Source organism: Sceloporus occidentalis, unplaced genomic scaffold (genome assembly GCF_023333645.1).
Source record: "Sceloporus occidentalis isolate IW3139 unplaced genomic scaffold, rSceOcc1.0.p SCAF_6, whole genome shotgun sequence".
NCBI lineage: Eukaryota > Metazoa > Chordata > Lepidosauria > Squamata > Phrynosomatidae > Sceloporus > Sceloporus occidentalis.
In genome coordinates this window covers 23,334,594-23,344,988 of record NW_028316986.1, presented here as the reverse complement: position 1 = coordinate 23,344,988, position 10,395 = coordinate 23,334,594, and the positions used below count along the sequence as shown (strand labels likewise).

The 10,395-nt window shown below is 39.5% G+C and overlaps 1 protein-coding gene across 3 annotated transcripts in view; it reads right to left on the bottom strand.

Annotated features, from left to right (window-relative positions):
* Positions 1-1,328: 1,328 nt before the first annotated feature.
* The window catches only part of KLHDC3 (kelch domain containing 3), a 72,780-nt gene continuing 63,713 nt past the window's right edge, over positions 1,329-10,395 (bottom strand). For all 3 annotated transcript variants that reach the window (XM_089529098.1, XM_089529099.1, XM_089529097.1), the window contains 3 exons: positions 3,992-4,065; positions 2,571-2,649; positions 1,329-2,252 (listed from right to left, as the gene is read on the bottom strand). In XM_089529098.1, the coding sequence (XP_089385224.1) occupies positions 2,186-2,252; positions 2,571-2,649; positions 3,992-4,065 (220 nt within the window). In that variant the 3' untranslated portion in view covers positions 1,329-2,185. The remainder of the gene's footprint in view (positions 2,253-2,570; positions 2,650-3,991; positions 4,066-10,395) is intronic.

Here is a 10,395-nt window from a genome sequence, read left to right as displayed (position 1 = left end):
AATTAACTGTTAATTTACATAGGCACCCAAGGATTAATCCAGAAAGGGGGAAGAAAACACTTCCAAATACTAGGAAGGAAGCTATAGTCATTTCACCAAAATCTATGCAAGAATAAAATCCAGATAACAAGACAAACCCAGAGTGGGGCAGAGGGGAGAGGAAGGAAGGAAGGGGATTGGGACAGCTCTTTATTATCACGTGAGATAAAAATAAGGAAGTAGTAGTTTGGGACAACATTTTCATATCTTATGTGTGATAGAATTTAGCCCGAGGAACAGTTTGCACTCTTGATCAGTGGTGGCTCAATAAGTGATATATATAGTGACTGATATCATGTGAAGGCAAAACAAAAATGACCATGATATCCAATCCTGTGAGGGAATATTCATACATCAAATAATCAAGGAACGAGCCTTGTGATTTTGCCATTCTGAACAAACTGAGCAACATATGTTTGAACTGGAACTCCTTTGTTATAGTGTTTTGTTCTCAGTGTATTAATCTTACTTACTGTTTCTATGGTATGCATTTATCCCCCCCCCCCTTCAACACACACAATCCATTCATACCCATACTTTATTGCATTACCAGTTATACTGGATTTGTTTTCTAAAGATTTGTTGAAGGCCAATGGATTTTGTTCATCATACACAAAACCAGAGAACACAATGCTGGGTTGATTCTGTGGTGTTAAGAAACCTTAGAGTGAAAGGATCATGCATTTTCCCAACCTCTGGAACTGGAGGGTGGCAGTAATCCATGGGTTTCTATTAAAATCTAGATTGCTAAAGAAGGAATGGAAGATACTGAAAGCCAAAAATATCAGATTCTCATCTCCTCACCCCAAATTGTATAATTTAATACTGAATTAAAGAGTTTGATGGAATGCTCAACACAGATAGAGTGAAGGCACCTGGGTTGTCTTGGCTGGCTAAAAATCTTGTTTAGTAAGAAGGATGATGAAACCTAGCTTAATAGTAAATATGTAACATTTATGTAGCACTTTTGAGTATTTCAAGGACTTCATTTCTTTCATCTTGAAATCCTTACAAAGCCTCCATGAAGCAGGAAAGTATTATTCTTATAGTTCATCTAGTTCGCATGGGGGAGAGGTTGAAGCTGACAATGCATGGTTTGACTAAGGCCACCTAGTGAATCCAGAGCCAAGGCTGGACTTAAACTGGGGATATTCCTGTTCATGCCCTAAACCACTAAGCTACTCCAGTTCTCCAATTTCAGCCTCAGTTTGTGGTCTCCAGAACCTCACCCCTTGCACAGGTCCCCCACTCACTCTTCATTCACACAAAGCACTGACACAAAAGTCAAGTTTATCAGTTTGGCTTTCCTCTCCAGTATTTATAAATTCAGAGCTGCTGCTTGTACATTTCAAACCAAACTGGGCTGCAGCATTTCAGATCTTCACACCTCCTGCACCAACAGATAGTCCGTCTTTCAAGATATGGGATGGTCACTCCTTGCTATTCAGTCATCATTTACCTCCAATTCCAGCCAAGACTCTAATCTCAGAGAAGTATGAATGACTGTAAAGGCAGCAAGTGCTTGAGCATCATATATGAAGTTCCTCTAGATGCCTACTGGGGAGGGCAAACCCAGCCAAGTTCTAAAATGTGAAAGACCAGGCATGCGTTTCTGAGCCGAGAGCAGAGAACATGGCTTAACACAGGGCACCCAGTTCAGCCCTTAGCTGAATGCTGAGGGCTAGGCACTCAAAATGGCTGGCGACATATAGAAGTAGAGCCTCAAAAAGTTCTTGCTTTGTTTGCCTGCATGATGTGAAGCTTATGGTGGTTGTACACCAGAAAGTCCTGAGATTTTTGTTTCTTTTCTTCTGTTCCTATTAATTCAAGTTGTACTACACCAAAAGATTGGTATAAACTGTAGCTTCCAGCAGTGACAGCAAAAGCACCTGCTTTCCTTCTCTGTAATGTGTGCCATCCAGTTCTGAGTGCATACCGCCTTCAGGCCAAGGTCTTGACAAAGTTACAGCTGGGCAGGTGTGGCAACAGGATGGGCAGCCCTCCTAGTGCTGGGCAGCAAAGAAATCCTTTGTGGTGAAGCAGTGTTCCTTTCCCCAATAGGCTAAACATTCATGCACAGCGAGGGAGACAGGAAATGTCTGCAAGGCAAGGGTTTGGTGCAAGGGAGGGGGAGAAGGAGACCAGGTTATCCATGGGAGGAGAAGATTGGCCGGCTGATGTTGCTGTTTGTTGTCATTGCTGCAAGCTCCCATCTGCAAAGACAACGAATAAGACTTAAATCCAAAATAGCCAAGATTTTCCAGCTGCTAAACATTGTTTGGTGATACCTCAAAATAAGTACTCAGTTGCAAAAAGTCTCAAAGCTTTCACATTCAATCCCTGCCATCTATATCTTTAAAAAAAATCAGGTAGCAAGTGATGGAAGATTTCTACTCAAAACAATGAAGACCTGCTGCTAGCCACAGACAGATGGTATATCGGGCTAAATAGAAAATTAGCCTGACGTGGCATACGGAATTTCTTATGTAGTCTAAACAGTGAGCATCCTTCCATGTTGTCAAATAGCTTACCTGATATCATGAGGAAGGCAGGACTGGTCCAGGTTGTACTGGATCACTGACAGTTTACACAGTGTTTTTAAGCTGGGACCTTAAGAAAGAGAAAACATAGCATGATAATAATGATGTTCTGAAAAGAAGTCCATGAAAAGCAATATAGGCAAGCCAAACTAACAGCAATAGATAGTTTCTACAATGGGACAAGGAGACAGTGATGCTATAGATACCTCAATAGGTATCTACAAGAGGCTTTTAAACCACAATTACACCAGGAAAAAAACATCTTAAGAAAGAGGATAAAAAGAAAATCAACTCATTTAAGATGTGGTGCTGGAGAAGAGTGCTGAGGATACTGGCTGCAGCCACACTGCAGAAATAATCCGGTCTGACAGCACTTTAACTGTCATGGCTAAATGCTATGGAATTTTGGCACTTGTAGTTTGTTGTTGCACCAGAGCTTTGGCATGGCAGTTAAAGCGGTGTCAAACTGGATTGTTTCTGCATTGCAGATGCAGCTACTGTGGATGGCCAAAAAGTCAAACAAATGGATTCTAGAAAAGATCAAGTCTGAACTCTCCTTGGATGCCAAGATGACTAAATTGAGGCTGTCATATGTTGGTCCTTTCATGAGAAGCCATGAATCACCAGAAGAGACAATAATGCTAGGAAAGGTGGATGGCAGTAGAAAGAGAGGAAGACCACATGCTAGATGGGAAGGCTCAATTAGGGAGGACATGGGCCTGAATCTACAAAATGTTAGTAAAGCAGTGGAGGATAGGGGGCTTAAAGATGTCTCATACACAGGGTCACCATGAGTCAAGGTTGACTTGAGGGCAGCTAACAACAAATCAAATAATGCTGCCACCAACACGTAGCTGCTCTGTCCCTGACAGGTAGCACCTGAATCTCTTTTATCTGACGGGAAAAACCCATCAATGATCACACAGATCCCCAGTATGAAATGTCACTGCTGGCTGGGGCAGTTGCATGATTAGCAATGACGTGGTGTCAGTGTCCCCTCTTGTCTCCCCTCCACCCTAATTCCCTGATTTTTAAAAATCTTTTCTTTGTTTAAAAATACTTGCAGTAACTTGCAGTAGCAGAGCCCTGGAATGACATGAAAAAAGGTGAAAAAATAAAAATAAAATAACCGAAAGGCATGCTGGGTGGAACACAAGACAAGGTGGAGAGGTTAAGGGAGAATCAGGAAGGAACCATGATAGCAGTAGCAGCCCCTGATGCTTGATCCCAAAGACATTGCAATACTGCTTGCTCTGAACACAGTTATGTTCCGTTCACCTCCTTTTTTTACTTATGCGATTGCTGTGTGAATGGGAGTCGTGCAGTAAAGGCATTTTATTTTATTTTAAAAACATCACCAACCCCCACCAGCAGGAAAGCAAAATGAAATAACTGAAGAAGTGCTCACGTACTGAAGTCTAAGATGTACAAGTCTGAGTGATCCATCAGGTCAAATTCATCTCCCATACCTTCTTCTGGGGATGGGCTGTGAAAATCAAAGAGAACCCCATAAATTGCAATCTCCACCAAATTATGGTTGATTCCTAGCAAGTTTTGGAGTGTTCTACAGGGCTTCCCTAGATTCAATGTAACCTAACAATTGCAGCTGTTAATACCAATGGGCTCCCTTAAGAAAACCTGAATATCTCAGAATGGCTGGATAAGATAATGGTGGAACTTGCAAAACTGACCAGTTTTGTTAAAGGCAATGATATAAATGCATTCTTGAATATCTGGAAACTTTTTATGGACTATATGAAAAATCTGAGGGGATATTAGGATTCAATATGTAAGCATTATTTACTTACCTTTTGGGTGGTGTGTTTATTGTTTCCTTTGTAGAATGGATAGAATGTGATATTTAGAGGAGTGATGATAGATATATTCAATTGCAATCTGTATGACTTGGAAACTCAATTTCCTGTTCATATAAACTATATGTTTAGTATAGGTGGTGGGTGGGTGGAGTTGTAGTGTTGTAGGGGTTTTTGAGGCTTTGTTTCTATTTGTGTTTATTTATTTGATTTTTTCTTTTTTCTTTTGTTTCCTTTTTGTATGTTCACTATTATTGTAATTGTCAAATAAATGTTTTGTTAATGCACCAATAAAAAAATATTCAATAACAATGAGCTCCCTTTTTTCTTTCTTTAATAAAAGATTGGATTTTTAAAAGTATGACTACAAATAAAGAAGAAGAAAAAAGAGAAGGGAAAAGATGAAAAGGAGGGTTGAAAGGAAGTACATGGGATATAAATATGAGCTAGGCATTTATACTGAACATATTTCAAAAAATACCTAAATACATGTTCATGAGTAGCTAAAGCAGTGATATCTTCTAATCACTCCCTTTAATCCCTGTTCTTGCCACCCACTTCCCACACATGGTCTCTGTTCTCAGTTACTATTTGGTTTATAGATCATTAAGCTGGAAGGGACTGCAAGGATCATTTAATCCAAACCCATGTCACTGCAGGAATCAAAGGATCTGGCCTCAATGTCAGCTAATGCTACTAGCAATTCCATTAAGCCTTGGGATTACCTCCTCGCTCCACATCACGTGTATTGTGCTTCAGGGACCAGTCTTGCTGTCCCTGAACACTTACAGAGCAAAAATGTCTTCAAGTCGTTCCAATTTTCAGTTCAATATTCATCAAAATGTTAGAAACTGCGTTAGAATGTATTTATTCTATTTATTATTTGTACAATAGCCAGTAAGATGCCTCTAAAAAATCTCTCAAGTAAGGCATTAGCACAATACTTCTTTCCTCCTTGTGTTCTCTAGCAACCACTTTCCAGAATCATGTTGCCTCTGGTTATGGTGATATTAATTATTATCATCATTATATATTCTGTCTTTCAAAACAGCTTAGAGAATATGATGGTAATACATAGCCATCTCTGGAGAACAGGATTCGATTCCCACCTCGGTCATGAAGCCCACTGAGTGACCTTGGGCAATTCACAATCTCTCAGCCTCAGGGAAAGGCAATGGCAAACCTCCTCTGAACAAATCTTGTCAAGAAAACATCATGATAGAGTCTACGTAGAGTCTCCAGAAGTCGGAAACAATGTGAAGCAGACAACAACAAACTTAGCCATCATAACTAGCAGCTATTTTTCCTAAAACCAAATGTTAGTTCCAATCATTGAGTTAACTAGTACATAAACCTCATTGAACAATGGGTCAGTTTTCATTGGAAGTAGCCACTGATAGCCTTTGTTCCTGCCCACTATACACAAACTCTTCACTGACTCCTCCTTTACCCTAGCCTTGTTACTCTCTTATAATTTAAATTAGCACTACTGAAAGTCTGACAGATTTGACTTCTTCTCTTATCGTTATTCAGAATTCTAGTAAAAAAGGCTAAAGTTGTCTTGTAAAATACCATGAATAATTATGGAACAAAATAAAATTGGCATGGTGGATTTCCAAGTGGACACAATGTGATTCCCAGAATAGACAAGGGCAAGGAAATCCATCAACCATGGGTTAAGAAAGAAGAAACCTGAGTATGTAAGGAAAATGATACTTTGGAGCAGGGGCCAGATCTGTTTGTCCAAGCATCTCCCCAGTTTCTCTGGCCTTCCCTAGGAAACAAACAAGGCTCCCTGCACTCCTCCCACAGCAGGCAGGACCGGATGTTCTGGCACCATCTGGAGATTTCATTATCACAAAAGGTCACACAGACCCCTAGGAGGCCGCCAACATGAGGAGGGGAGACGTGGGGGGAATCAGATTTAGTTTTGGTATTAGATGACTCCACCAGGACATTAGTGGCATCTGAGCTCTTCTCTAAAGTTGAAAGGGTCCTTATTGTTTGGGAAAACCATTTTTTTAGAAAACAAAAACAAAACATATCAACAGAAAGAATTCTGCAAGGCAAATATTTTAAACACATGAATTTTAAAGTATGAGTTGAATCACCTTTATCCGAAATGTTTGGGACCAGAAGTGTTCTGGGTTTCCATGTTTTTTGGATTTTGGAATATTTGCATATACATAAAGTAAAGTAAAGTAAAGTATTCATAATGAGATTTCTTGGAGCTGGCACCCAAATCTAAGCATCAGATTTATTCATGTTTTGTGTGCACCTTATACACAAAGCCTGAAAGTAATTTTATACACAATATTTTTAATAATTTTGTGCATGAAACAAAGTTTGTGCATGTTGAACCATCAGAAAGCAAAGGTATCATTATCTCAGCAATCCATGTGGACACTTTTGGAATGTTTTGGATCTTGGAATTCCAGATAAGGGTGACTCAGCCTGTAACATAAACATGGTTCTCAACCTGTGATGGTTAATGGAGACTGTAACAAAAAGAGAAAGCATGGTTCCACGAGGGAAGGTGACTCAATCATCTTTCCTGCCTTTCACTAAAATCAGGATAGATTGTATTACTTATGGTCCCATGTTCCCATGTCTTCTGGTAACACAAGCAATTCAACCACCATACTGAGGCAGATGGTTCCAGCATTATTGTAGCACCAGAGCTCTTGTGTAGGAATCCGTTTATGCAGTGAAAATGACTTTTAGCTCCTACACCACTGTGTGGTGAATGAAACAGTGCTGAAAATACAGGAGCTGGTTATCCCTAGTCTATCGCTTCTTGATAATCTTTCAATTCAACACTGAATCTAAGAGCCTTGAGTATGGCACTAGTGGTCTTTAACAAGACAAATTGTGTACTACTCATTTCCTCTCTTTAGTTCCTGTCTTTTTGACAGTTTTAAAATACAATACAGTACTCTGGTGTCCAATCTATTGCACCTTGGCTCCTTCAGCAGTCAGTAGATCTGTTAGCCCCTATTTATATACTGCTTAATGGCCATAGCCAAGTAAATCCAATAAAGCTGAGAAGAAAATTCATATTTTATGTTCTGCAGGACCCTTGGGAAATGGTCTCAGAAGAAACAGGTCTTGCTATTACTCAATCAACCATTATTAATTAAACCAAAAGAGAACTCAAGGCAGATGCAGTAGGGGCTATTAGAAATAGGAACAAAACAAATAATTAATGTATTATATAATTAATATAAAAGAGAAATGAAACAAACAGCAGGACTGGTTTGAATCAGCAGTTTTCAAAAGGTGGGTGTGGGACCTCCAGGGGGGCACAAGAGTCGCTCAAAGGGGGGGGGGCTTAAGACTTGGGGGCCCTGATTCCCCCCTCTTCTTCCCAATTTTTTTTATGTGTAAACTTTACATATGTTAAATATTGAATTTACTTAAATAAAACTGTTCTAATTTGAATAATGTTATTTCCCTGTAAAATGTTAAAATATGAAAATACATGAATGTGTGAATTTAAATAAACAAAATATTTTTATTCATATATTATGTCAAATGGAAGGGGACACAACATCCACAGGTAAAGGCGGGATTTCCTAAGGGTAAAATAAAACTGAGTACCACTGGGTTTAAATAATTAGAAAACTGGCAAATGGGGCAACTGAGAAAAAGGCAAAAAGGATGGACACACTTTTCATTAGAGTGAGTGACTAAACGACAATGAAACCGTAAATCAGAGGCCCAAAGTGCTGCTAAAGAAAGAAGACCCTATACCTTGTTTGTTGTAGAATTCAAATGCAAAGCTACCATATATACCCATGTATAGGTCTAGAAATTTTAGCCAAAAAATTGATCCCAAACACCTGGTTGACTTATCCATGGGTCAATGTAAATACTATACTTCGACTCATAGAAAAGGAAACCATCCCCTGGTGATAGGCAAAAGTGTAATAGGTCTTGAAATCAATAACCCTCCCCCCCCATCTGTTTTTTCATCCATCCAGTCTTTAAGGTAAGTACAAACAGTGCTCACCCTAAAGGTCAGAATTTTGTAGGTTCTTTGGCATCATTTTCCTTTGCTTCATCATTTGGGTCCTTTGTTGCATGCCCCTAAGTTTTACCCTTGACTTATCCATGAGTCATATCAAAATCCATAATTTTGCCCCCAAAACCTACCTTTGGTCAGACGGGTTTGGGGGTCAATTTATAGTCAAGTATATATGGGTAAGCTTTCTATACTGATTTTTACAGAGCTTGGAAAAGTTATATTTTGGGGTACTCCAGGCAGCATAGCCAGTAGATGCTGGTTTTTAGTAAAAATTGATTAATCACAATTACTCTCAACAATGTTATTGCTTCTTTAAGGAATTCAAAAGGAAGAAATGCAGCCCAGAACTTGGATTTAAGGTGGGTATATTTTAATGCTTGGCTTTAATATTGAGTGCACCCAGACTATGATTTCATGGAAAAATGAACCATTTCAGATCTCTGTTAAAAGATGAGTCAAAAGATATTCTCACTCTCTTATCAGAAAATGGAAGCAGTGGCTCTTACTGTGAGTAGCAAGAGTATAGGGCAATCTCTATTCAATTATTGCTTGAGACAGCACCTGTCGAAAAATGGCACTATGTATTTGAACTCAAGAGAAAACCCTTTCAGGCAACACCAAAATGTTATAGTTTCCCAGCCAGGATAATCTAATCTTATTTCACATCCACAAGGCAGGAAGCCCTAATGCATTCCTTATCTATGTGAGGGAGACAAGGGCAGCGTCTAGGGTATTATAGAGAAGTCTTAAGGGCTAAGAGAAGCCAGAGTTCAAGGCCAAAATGATTGCTGGAAGAACAAGGCCAGACGGTAGGGTGAATGGCTCCTATATCTTAGGGCAAATGCTCTTATCGGCCAGGCACTAAACCTAGTAAAGTTGATAGGATAGTGTTGCCGTTTCCCACTGCTTGATCTGAGCAGCAGTTTATGTTGCCTGTGAGATTATCTATATATTTTGCTAAGGCAAAGTCAGGTGGAAGGAAGATATCAACAAGAGACGGCAGCAAAATCTTTGATGCACTCTCCAGAGAGTAAATGTACCACTGGGTACATGTGAATCCAAATCCAAATTATTTATTAGCTACCACTGCACATCCTATGCAACCCCCCCAACAAACCCAACAAAACACAAATGTACTATATTCTACACCCTCAGAAATAAGAAAATAGAACCATCTGTCACTTCCAGAACTCCTTTGGGAAAGATCAGATGGGCCAGAGTACAGTTCCTCTAGCAGTCTCCATCTATTAACACTATGAAGCGCATGCGCATTTCAAGAGTCCTTTGCTGATGTACCACCAAGAACTGCTTAATGCTACATACAGGGTAACAGTGAAACCTTGGGAATAATGTTTTCAACTTAATATGTAAACCCATCTCACTATTTAATAAGTGAAAATACTGCTTATTTAAGTTCAGTTGTAACAAACGTGCCCTGACCATTTCTTTCTCTCTCCCCCTTTCTTTCAGTAGCATTTATTAGGTTGTGCCTTCTCTTCCTCTCTCCGCAAAGAGGATAAAGTGGAGGTACAGGGGATCAGCTTCTTAGGGGAAGAGAAGCTGTTTTGAGGAACTTTCTAGCTACACTCATCTGTGGCCAGTTTACTGAATAAAACATCTGATGGACTTTCCAGGAGAGTTTAAAGATACCTGAATAAGGATACCCAGCTTTGTGAGAAACATGGAAGAGCTATTTATTTATGAAGCCTGCAACAGACTGCTCTGTGATCTGTAGATGAACTGTTGGGCTTGCAGGACAAATTCCAGGAGTGGGGATATATGACCCTAAAATATCTACTCTCTCTCTAAATATATATCCTGCATTTGTTCTCTGCTGCTAAAAGGACTTGAGGCAGTTAACAATGACACTGAAATGAAACAAATTAAAACACAGAAACAGATTAAACCACACATCAATAAAGAAAAACAACTGCCCTGTTCAACAGTAACCGAACCTACATGCCAAATGCCTTTC